Genomic DNA, 11240 nt, shown 5'->3' with positions numbered 1-11240 from the left:
ACCTTGGGATATTTAGGGGGAAAAAATGTTTAAATGTATCCACAATTTGCTTATTGTTGGCTTCTTCCTTGTATCTGACATTTTTTTGAAGGTTTTCTAGAGTACACAACAAATAAAAATGCTCATCCTTTTCCTTTTCAAAAGTAATCTTTATTGTCTTTCCTTTTTACAAAAGTAGTACATGCTTGTTGTCAAAAGTTAAACATAAATATATTAATTTTGGTAATGACATCTTTTTATGTGCTGATCCCATGACTTGAACTCAGTGCCAAGCACTGTCCCTGAGAGCTTTAGCTCAAGGCTACCAGTTGAGTCACAGCTCCACTTCTGGCTTTTTGGTGGTTATTGGATAAGAGTCCCACAGACATTCCTGCCCTGGCTGGGCTTTAAACCATGATCCTCAGATCTCAGTCTCCTGAGTAGAGCTGGCGTGAGCCACCAGTACCTAGCTTGAAATTTTAACAATATGGATTTTCCTATCCAAGAACATTTCTATCAGTTTCCTTTTATTCAAGTATCCTATGGTGGTTCTCCATGGAGAATTCTAATTTTCTCCACAAATATACTGCAAAACAACTGTTTAATCCTTGAAAAATCTGCTTTTCTTGATGCTTCTAGGGATCTTTTCTCATTTCCTGATCGGTACCTGACATAAAAATTAGATATTTTAACTGGTCATCTGTCCTGATTGAAACAGGAAAGCCTTGCTGGAACTCCACCACATTCATTTCCCTCTCAGGGCCTTCCCCCAGGTAACTGTGGCAATGCACACATGATTCATTGTGGCATTTGCTTTCCATCATCTTCACCCCTCTTGATACTAGGCCTTTGCATCATTATGGACATTCTGATGCTGATTAAGTTGGAAGCTAAACCTAAAAGCCTTCCGACACACACTGCACACATAGGGCTTCTTCCAAGTGTGGACAGTTTGGTGTATGATACAGTCAGAACTGAAGCTGAAGCCTTTGCCACACTCCACACAGCGGAACGGCTTCTCCCCTGTGTGGCTCCTCTGATGTCGGATTAAATGGGCATTGACATGAAAGGCTTTGCCACACTCCTTACACTGGAAGGGTTTCTCTCCAGTATGGATTCTCTGGTGCACGATGTAGTCAGAACTACAGCTGAATGCTTTCTCACATTCCACACACTTAAAAGGCTTCTCCCCAGTGTGTATTCGCTGATGCCTGGTTAACTTGGCATTGATGCTGAAGGCTTTCCCACATTGTTTACACTGAAAGGGTTTCTCCCCAGTGTGGATTCGATGGTGATCCAGGAGGTTTCTTTTAGAGGTAAAGCATTTCCCACACTCGTTACACTGAAATGGTTTCTCTCCAGTGTGAATTCTCTGATGCTGCATTAGTTTGGCATTGACGCTGAAGGCCTTTCCACACTCGTGGCACTCATAGGGCTTCTCTCCAGTATGGGTTCTCATATGCTGCCGGAGCTGCGAGTTGCACCTGAAGGCTTTCCCACATTCACGGCACAGGTAAGGCTTCTCGCCTGTGTGGATCCTCTGGTGCTGGATTAACTTCCCTTTGACGCTAAAGGCTTTTCCACATTCGCTGCATCCATAGGGTTTCTCCCCTGTGTGGATCCTTTGGTGCTGAATGAGCTTCGCATTATTGCTGAAGGCTTTTTCACACTCTTGACACTGAAAGGGCTTCTCTCCCGTGTGGACACTCTGGTGCTGCCGGAGCTGGGAGCTGCACCTGAAGCCTTTCCCACACTCGCTGCACTCGTAAGGCTTCTCTCCAGTGTGGATTCTCTGATGTTGGACTAATTTTGCATTAACATTGAAAGCTTTCCCACAGTCATTACACTCATAGGGTTTCTCTCCAGTGTGGACTCTCTGATGGGTAATATATGCAGAGCTGCAGCTGAAGCCACTGCCGCACTCCTGACACTGATAGGGCTTCTCTCCTGTATGGGTCCTCTGGTGCCTGCTTAGACTCCCATTAACACTGAAGGCCTTCCCACACACCTTACACTGATAAGGCTTCTCCCCACTGTGGATTGCCCGGTGTGTGATATAGTGGGAACTGTAGCTGAAGCATTTCCCACACTCCACACATTTGAAGGGTTTCCCTCCACTATGAAGTCTTTGATGCCAGATTAATTCTGCATTGATGCTGAAGGCTTTGCCGCAGTCTGTGCACTGATAAGGCTTCTCAGTGTAGCTTTCTAGATGCTGAGTAAGCTGAGGGGCACATCTCGAGGAGTCCGCTGAATCTTCACATTTCAAAAGTGTCTCCCCAGTACTAGTTATTTCAAGCTTAATGAGTTTCTTCTCTAAGCCAAAGGCTCTCCTCACTCCTGTACACTCAGGGTGTCGCTCTCCAGGACAGATTGTAGGACACTGTAACAAGTTTGGACTCTGACTGGTGGGACACTCTTCTGGGAGGCTCATCTCATCTTTCACCGTTCCATCAGCGGTGCTACTGTTCTCCCTTTTCACACATCCTGCTGCGTGGAGTTCCTGCTGTTGCCCTAATACACAGTCTGCTGAAAAGTCTGTTTCCTGGGAAAAGTCTCTGTGAACTTCAACCAATCTACTGTCTTTTTCTTCATACATTTCCTTTGTCAAATTACTGCCAGTCTGGACATCAACATCTACTATTTAAAAAAACACACACACACAAAAAAAACCCAAAAAACAGAAAATGAACCATTAGAAAACATGCAGAAGAAAGAAATCCATACATGCTAACATGAAAAAGCATCCAAGGTATTATTAAATGGAAAAGTAAGATGAGTGCACAGAGGAGAGTCCATTTGTGCAAAGAAAAATGAGAAGAACTAAGCTCACAAGTGCTCTATGGCACGAGCTATGCTTTAGTTTTTCAGATGTTCTTGAGCATTTTTGCCCTGGCCAGCTTTAGACCCTGATCCTCCTACCTCTACCTCCTGGACTGCTGCAAACACTGCATGCCGTGAACTCACCTTGCTCACCAAGACAGGATCTTGATAACTTGGTAACCTTTTGCTTTTGGTCTGGAACTGCAATCTTTCCATTTCCACCTCCTGAGAAGCTGGAATTACTAAACTGGGACTACATATGTGAGTCACCACACCCAGCCAAGAAATGTATTTTAAAGATCAACTCTGCTGACATGGGCCTCATGCCTTCTGCCTTCCCCTTTTGCTTGCCTAGAGCTTATTTGATTCCTGACCCAATTAACATACAAACATGGATGGGATTAATGTTTCTATCTTCAGCTGAAATCATGATGGCTGCTTTGTGAACTTCATTCTACAGGCAGCTGCCTGTACATGCAAATACCTTTCATTAAGGACCTTAGAATATGATCAGAAATGAAGACTCCTGGTGGGCCCAAGATTTCCTAACTGACAATCTGCACATTTGAAAGAGTGGTAAGTGGGCCCTGAGTTCAATCCCCAGCAAAAATTTTAAAAAAACACTTGCATGGCTGGCCAATAAATAGGGCATATTTGTATGGTACTGGACAATATGTTCCTTACCAGTCCAGAAGTCCCAGGAACCCATTCCAGTTCCAGTGGCCAGAGGAAATGGACCCACCAGCTCATCTCCTTCTTCCAGCTGTGAGATCACAGCAGGTTTGAGAAGTGGAAGTCCTGGTTGGGAGGAGATAGGAGAGATGAGTAATTACCTACTTCTCAGACTCCTGCAGTGGGGAGGGTAGGTGAGATGTCTGGGAAAGGTGAGGGTGGGATGAGAAGGACCAGGAGAATGAACATGGAGCAAGATGGGAGAGTCTGCCCACAGGGACACCATTCTTTGCCCTGGTCCTAAAATACTCTGAAGACCAGTGAGATCCTTACAGTATAGTGAGCGGACCTGACGATGCCCTTTGGGAGAGGAAGTTAATGTGTCTAAAACACAGCTTCCCTAGGGCAGGTCAAAATTATATATATTATTCTTTGCAAAGTCCTAAGTTGGCACCAAAAGGGTTTGGGGTTTGCCCTTTTCAGCAATCTCTATAGCAAGGAAATTAGAAACATCCCTAGAAGGGTTCACTGAATAAAGATTACCAGACCCCACCATAATACAACAGAAAAGAGAGCTAGGAAACCCCAAATGGTAAAGTTTGAATCCCAGAAGGACAGCAGCCTTACCAAGGGAGGCCACATTCCCATAGTTCTCCAGCATCACGTCCCTGTACAGGGCCCTCTGTGCAGGAGACAGGCCATCCCATTCCACCTGAGTGAAGTACACAGCCACATCCTCGAAGGTCACCGACTTCTGAAACAACAGGTTCCTGCTGCCCTAGGGCCAATTCCACGGCTCAGGCCCTAAGTGAGGGGCACAGGGCAGTATAAGGGCATGGGGAGGGAGCTTGTGAAAAGCACAACATTAATGAGAGCTGAGAAAAAAAATCACCAGCAAAGTAAACTAGGGAATACCCATCTTCTCTCACAGCAGAAAAAGCACATACCCTTATTTGTACTCATGATGGTAACATAAATGGGGCTGAAAAACAAATTTATAAGCAAACACCCATAAAGCAATTCTGCTCTTTTAGATAGGCCATGCCCTCCACAGGAAGTCAAGATGGATCCACCAGCCATTCCTACTTCATCCCTGTGAGCTCTTGGCCCTTCTGTGCCTAACCTTAGACCCTCTCCACTGTCTGCACCTCACTCGTAACCTCCACAAGCCACTCCCAAACAACAAGCCTGGCTTCCATCTCACCTGCCATCTGTTTTCACAACCACCAGGGGATCTGGGCTCTGTTCCAGCATGGCCAGCAGAGGAAGCTCAGGGCCACCCAGGCTAGGAGTATCTCAACACACAGCTTCTTCCAGTGTCCTCTGCTATTCAATTTCTCCCAAGACCTCACTGCTTCTCTAGTAAGGTGCAGGAGAGAAGAAAGTACAGCTTTATGGGCCAGCTGCTCTTCCATCCTCATGGTGTCTCCTCTTCTTGCCACTGAGCTATATGGTGCACAAGCTGTCTGGCTCAGAGCTGATGCAGTGCATCACTCCCAGGCCCAATTGTGCCCTCCTGGCCCACTACAGGCCCTGGTGGACTCTCCTTGTGCCAGCTCAGCTTTCTGTAACCCCAGAAAGGGTTGCCTCTCAAGTCCAAATCCTGGCAGGGAATTGCCTCTCCGCTGCGATTTTTCTTTTGGGTCCTCAAACCTCTACCCACTAACAATTCTAGTCCAATCACAGGTATTTCTGTGAGTCCTCTTTGCATGGCCTTTGACAGGACAAGTAGCTTCTCTGCACAAAATTAAAGGCCTTCCCTGCATACCACTGCCTTTTTCCCAGACAGCTGGCATCTCCTAATTCATTCCTCAGCTGGTTTCAGCACCATCCACACAGGAACCCTCAAGGTTGTTCTTGATTCTCCTCTCTAATCATGTGAACTTCTACATCCTAAACATTTTTATGTCTCAGTCACTAAGTTGGATTCTTCCTCTTGAACACTGACATTCCTTGAGGAAGCTCACATCACCTGGACCAGCAGAATTCTTTCTGGAATGGTAACTTCATTTTTTAATGTCTCCTAAAAATTATTCCACACAGGGGCTGGGAAGGTGGCTCAGTGGTAGAGTGCTTGCCTTGCATGCATGAGGCCCTGGGTTCAATTCCTCAGCACCACATAAGCAGAAAAAGCCAGAAATGGCAGTGTGGCTCAAGTGGTAGAGCGCTAGCCTTGAGCTGAAGAGCTGAAGGACAGCGCCCAAGGCCCATGACCAACCAAAAAAAAAAAATTATTCCACACAGTTGTCACAAATCTCATCACACTGGGCCAGGAAGGTAGCTGAACGGTAGAGTGCTTGCACAGCATACATGAAGCCCTGGGTTCAATTCCTCAGTACCACATACAAAGAAAAAGCAGAAAGTACACTATAGTTCAAGTGGTAGAGTGCTAGCCTGGGGCAAAAAGAAGCTCGGGCCCAGAGTTCAAGCCCCAGGACCGGCCAAAAAAGAAAAAAAAAATCTCATCACATTACAACACTGGCTCCCCAGCTCTTGTATGGATGGGCAGTTATGAACCATGTAACTTTATGATCCTGGGCACATTACTTCCCTTTGCCTCCATTTCTTTTTGGCAGAATGAATGTCCAACATTCATCTAACTATCAGCTAACATCTAACAGTGGTGTTAGACCTACCTAAAACAGCACCTGGAGGACCATGCAAGAGCACAATATGATGGTATTGTGACTGTAGCACACTAAGCCTTAAAGCACACTGCCAATGTTACTGCAACTACAACTATTCCCAGCGGGGAGTTCATAGAGGCCCACAGATGAGTCTCCAGAAGTGTATGTAAAATCTGATTTTGGAGGGAAAGAGTCAAGGACTCTTATCAAAAACATGAAATCTGGCCAAGCAAGCTAGGTACTGGTGGCTCACATCTGGAATCCTAACTACTCACGAGGCTAAGATCTGGGGATTGAGGCTGGAAGCCAGCCCAGGTAGGAAAGTCTATAAGACTCTAGCTCCAATTAACCACTAAAATGCTGGAAGTGAAGCTGTAACTCAAATAGTAGGGCTCTAGCTTTAAGCAAAAAAGCTCAGGGAGAGCACCTAAGCACTGAATTCAAGCCCCAAGACTGGCACCAAAAAAAAAAAAAAAAAAATCTGTCTAGGCATGGCAGCATATGCCTGTAATGTCAGTACTTGGGAGCCTGAGACAGGAAGATTGAGAGTTCAAGGTCATCCTGGGCTACATGTAAGACTCTAATAAACAAAAACAAAACAACAAAGAACAGAAATGTAAGTTCTGAGCCACTATACCGTAAACTCTGGAAGCTTCCCAAGGACACAATGGGACATAGCCCACCTTCTTCTTTGATCCCACTCCCCGTCACCATGTCCTCTCTTCTTCACTGGAGGAGGCCATACTTCTGGCTGATCTGGTCCTGTTTCTTCTCTCGCCTGCCACCTTTGCCACTGACAATCCCAAACTGCTGTAAGTCTCCTCTATTTACACCCATGCACAAGGCAGCCAAGTAGGGCAGCTTCTGTGGTCCCATTTACTCAGCGCCCTCTGCTGGGAGTGCTCCTGCACAGAGGAGCAGAGACCTTCACTGTGCCTCCTCCCAAAAGGGCTCACTTTCCTGCTGCCTCCACCAGTCACTCGCCCAATCTCTGCCACTCCTCCACTGCCACCTTTCCCACAAGTTCCAGTCTGGGATATGGACATAGGTTCCAGTCAAACACTCACCAGCAACGTTCTCAGCTCTCAATCTGAAAGGGCCAAGAGAAAGACCTGAAGGACCCACACATACCACTCACCTGAGGCCAGGCTGTCAAGAGCATGGCCGTCATCATCAGGTCTCCTCACAGAAGGGTTGAAGCTGAGGAAAAACAGAGACAGGGAATTGAAACAAGCCACAGGAGCAACACAGACAACCTGAGGCCCAGGCAAAGGCATCCAGACAGCAGAAACAGGAGCCATCTGCTCACCGGCTCAGTGCCCACTGACTTCTAGATGCCACTGATGCCCTAATACTCGTTGCAAGAAACCCAAGATTTGACAGTTCCGAAAAACATCCTATAAAAGTGTATGCAAAATGCATGCAGAGCCTAAAGAACAATAGAACATATATCAGTTCAGTTCAAGAGATAGATGTTCTCAAGATTGTTTACTCATTTCTTTCTGTAAACAAGCATCATACCCAATCACACGGCAACGTGACACATGGCAATGCGAATTTAGGAACAAATACTAAATTATGCAAGTACCAGACAACTATAGACACTATATGTTATCACTTATATAAAGCTTAAAAACAACAAACATGTTGTTTACAACACACAGGCACATGTAATACCTTTTTATTTTTATTTTCGTGGAACTCACTGGTCCGTTATGTTGTCTTTATTACTGAAACTTTATAGGAAATCTGGAGATTGAACCCAGGCCTTGCACATACCAGGCCACCATTCTATCATTGAGCTACGCACCCAGCCCTCACTTTGTTCTATTTCCAATTGTCCTTAGCTATTCTTGGTTCTGTAACATCTTTCTTTAAATAAGCTATAACTAACAAAGTGTGACAGTTATTGGTGAGTGAAGAACACAGATGCAGCAATGTTCTTTCTTCATAGGGTGATGTGTTTACGGTGATGATTTTGCTAGTACGTGTGTGATTTTTTTTTAAACATACGATTTTACTATGTAATTCGGACTAACTTTGAACTCACTATGTAACCCGTGCTGTCCTTGAACTCTGGATCCTGTGTCAGCATCAGGAGTACTGGGATTACCAGTGAGCACTATGACACTCAGCTTATATTCCCCAAAACACACAACCAGGATAGGTTGGATGTGAAGTCCCAAAACGAAATACAAACAAAAGCAAATGAACCCAACTATATTTGTCAATGTATAACCAAACCACATTGAAGGGAGAAGTAACTCTGGAAAACAGTACTGGCAAGTAGGGTTCAACAGAAGACCTGTATCCAAATACTGTACCCTAAGCAGTAAATTTATTTTTTTCCTACGAGGATATAAACTAGCAATTCTGAAACTACTATGCCTATATTCTAGAGCCGATTAAGTTCTTTTTTTATATACTGAAGAAGTCGTTTTGAAGTCGTTGTCCTCTTCCAGCCTAGGTACTTTAGGGGCTGGCGTCGCTTCTGCCTTGGCCACGAGCCGGGCTCCTGCTCAGGGTGCCTGGGACAAGGTGTGCTTCTGCACACTCCCTCGGCCCCGATTCACAGCCCTGGCTCAGCCCGACAACACGGGCTCCTGCCTTAGAAGGCGTGGAAAGCCCCTGCGCGACCTCAACTGGTACCAGCGTGCGACAGCCCCGCCAGCAGCTGCGGCCCGCAGACACCGGCGCCCCGGCGCCTCCGAGGCCGACCCCGCGCGGCGGTGCGGGTGTGGCCTCCCCCGGGCGAGGCCAAAGCCCCAGGCCAGAGGACCCCCGGGCCCCCACGTGTTCCCCTCCCCGGACTCGGGACTCGGTCTCCACCACAACCGACCGGAAGGCCGAGCTCACCCAGGCCACTCGAGGAAGGGACGCGCTCCGAGCTCACCCGGCCCCGGGCCACGTACCGCGCGGTGCCCGCAGCCCCGCACTCACCTCCGCAGCCCGCAGCTTCGCGGCGCAGCCGGAAGCGCGTCATCAGGAGGGCCGAGCCCCTCTAGGAGCAGCGGCTCTCCTCTCGATGGTGCTCTCGCCCCGCCCCTGCGGCCCGTCACCAACCAACCCGAGCGCTTCTCCTCTGGTCCTTGCCCGCAGTCCTAACCAAGTAGATTCCGTGCTCTCTGCCTCAGTTGTCCCTTTTTAAATAAGTATGTTATTATATTCACTTTGTTCCTGCCATGAACCTCATAAATAATGACCTACAAACTCATGAATAATAGCTTGCATTTAAAAACTGTTGGCTTCAATGTAGTAAAAGAGAAACATACCATTTGTAATAAGCAATACTACCTTGACCTCTCTTTGGTTAAAAGCCTAATAAGGTAGTCCGCATTTGCCAGCACACATAGAATTTGAGTGCCATAGCCGCAAGGTTGTGTCTGCTGGTGTTTCCAAAAATCACAAAAGTGCTATCCAAAATAATAAACATCTTCTGGCCAAGCTCTGAGTGAACCACAGGGTGACTCCTTTCATTATACAGTAGGTTTATTCCTGGAACAACAACATACGATAAAACTGCTGGAAATTTATCCAGAAAACACACTCTGCATTTGGGTAATTTATAGGATTTTCATCTACAAGAACTCAAAGATTATAATATTTCCTTTATTTCTTGATATTTATTATATTAATAATTCAATATATATTATTTGAAGAAATACAGTATGGTAGACAAGGTCTTATTCACAAAATAAAGGAGCATGAGTTTAGTAATAAATATTAAGACATTTGCAAAATAAATGTAAAAATATTCAAGACTAAACTAAAAAAAGTAAATACTCAGCACTAAACTACCCGAAATCAGGCATTAATGAAATGTCACAAATAACTTTTCAATATAAAGAGTATTCTTGATTTATTATATGTGTGTGTCCAATGTCATATCAAATATAACCAAATATGGTTTACTTCAGAACTTGTGAAAATTATTCTAAATTGGTGTGGCTCAGTGGTAGAGCACCTGCCTAGCAAGTATAAGACACTGAGTTCAAACCAAAACTAAATCTTAAAAAATAATGGAGCTGGGTGCCAGTAGCAAACACATGTAATCCTAGCTACTCAGGGGCTGAGAGCTGAGGATTGCAGTTCAAAGCCAGCCCGGGCAGGAAAGTCCCTGAGGCTCTTATCTCCAATTTAAAAAAAACACCAGAAAACCAGAAGTGGCACTGTGGCTCAAGTGGTAGAGTGCTAGCCTTGAGCTGAAGAGCTGAGGGACAGCGCTTAGGCCCAGAGTTCAAGCCCTATGACCAACCAAAAAAAAAAAAAAAAGATGGAAAACTAGATTTACGAGGCAAGATTTAAACTAAAGGAAAGAGCAATGGCTTTAGAGGATTGCACACACCAGACACACAGAAGCCAAGGTCTCCAGAAATTTCAACAGGTGTCCCCCTCAGTAGGGGTGTTTTAGTGCTATCCAACCATAGAAGAGACTATACCGCTGTCCACGGTGCTAGCCCTGTCTCAGCGTGTGTCTGTGGAGCTCTCCAAGGTTCTCAGTGTGGCCTCAGAAGCAATGTTTTCCAGCCAGAGCCTGATCTCCAGACATCTTCCTTTGAGCTCAGAACACAAACAGGTATCACTTGATGGGCAGGTTCCTGCCTGCAGTTGCCTATCACCACACCTCAAAATCTAGAGGAGTCCAGAGATGAAATCTATTGTGGATACAAGTAGCCAAGGAAAACTCTTCTTGGAAATTGTTTATACCTTAAGGATTTCTACAAACATGTTATTTGACTTTAAAAAGTAAAAATACTTACTAACTTATTGATAAGAATGAATTATCTCAACATAACTTAAAAACAATAACACTATAATAAAACTGGAAACTTCTTATGCTCCAAATGTTTTATTTAGCCACCATAAGCCATCTTTCTGAGTTCCTTACATGAGCACCTAGCCATGCAAGCGTCTTCCCTCTGAATTTCTCTTTATGAGCTATAAGATTCTTTGTTTGCTAGGTATTTTTTACCAGCTACAAGAATCTGTTTGCTACATATTTTTTCTTCACATTATCTGAACAAAGTGCAGAAAGTATTATTACATCCATTGAACCTAAGCAGGTGGCCACAGAAGAGATAACACTGGATTTTATTTGAAGCTGATTCATCATGTCAAATTGGTCCAAGGCCAGCTGCA

At 45.3% G+C, this 11240-nt stretch overlaps 1 protein-coding gene across 2 annotated transcripts; it reads right to left on the bottom strand.

Annotated features, from left to right (window-relative positions):
• Nucleotides 1-390: 390 nt before the first annotated feature.
• Nucleotides 391-9067, bottom strand: Znf23 (zinc finger protein 23). Of its 2 annotated transcripts, none has more exons than XM_013012957.1 (5): nucleotides 9042-9067; nucleotides 7240-7301; nucleotides 4102-4228; nucleotides 3487-3600; nucleotides 391-2619 (listed from the first exon to the last, which is right to left on the bottom strand). In XM_013012957.1, exons 2-5 carry the CDS (start codon nucleotides 7273-7275, stop codon nucleotides 821-823), a joined length of 2076 nt encoding a protein of 691 aa, XP_012868411.1. In that variant the 5' UTR covers nucleotides 7276-7301; nucleotides 9042-9067; the 3' UTR covers nucleotides 391-820. The 2 variants fall into 2 exon arrangements, with proteins under 2 accessions (XP_012868411.1, XP_012868412.1); XM_013012958.1 differs by having other exon boundaries at nucleotides 391-2616.
• Nucleotides 9068-11240: the final 2173 nt, after the last annotated feature.

The sequence above is a fragment of the Dipodomys ordii genome, unplaced genomic scaffold, assembly GCF_000151885.1.
Source record: "Dipodomys ordii isolate 6190 unplaced genomic scaffold, Dord_2.0 Scaffold18, whole genome shotgun sequence".
Taxonomy (NCBI): Eukaryota; Metazoa; Chordata; class Mammalia; order Rodentia; family Heteromyidae; genus Dipodomys; species Dipodomys ordii.
This window is presented reverse-complemented; position numbering and strand designations above follow the sequence as displayed.

Bases quoted from the DNA above. Each gene is read 5' to 3' on its own strand.
- Znf23 (XM_013012957.1), bottom strand. From the start codon at position 7,275: ATGATGACGGCCATGCTCTTGACAGCCTGGCCTCAG. The intron at 4,229-7,239 runs GTGAGTGGTATG...CTGTTGTTTCAG, and splicing joins TCTTGACAGCCTGGCCTCAG to AAGTCGGTGACCTTCGAGGA. The intron at 3,601-4,101 runs GTAAGGCTGCTG...CCTCCCAACCAG, and splicing joins TGGGAATGTGGCCTCCCTTG to GACTTCCACTTCTCAAACCT.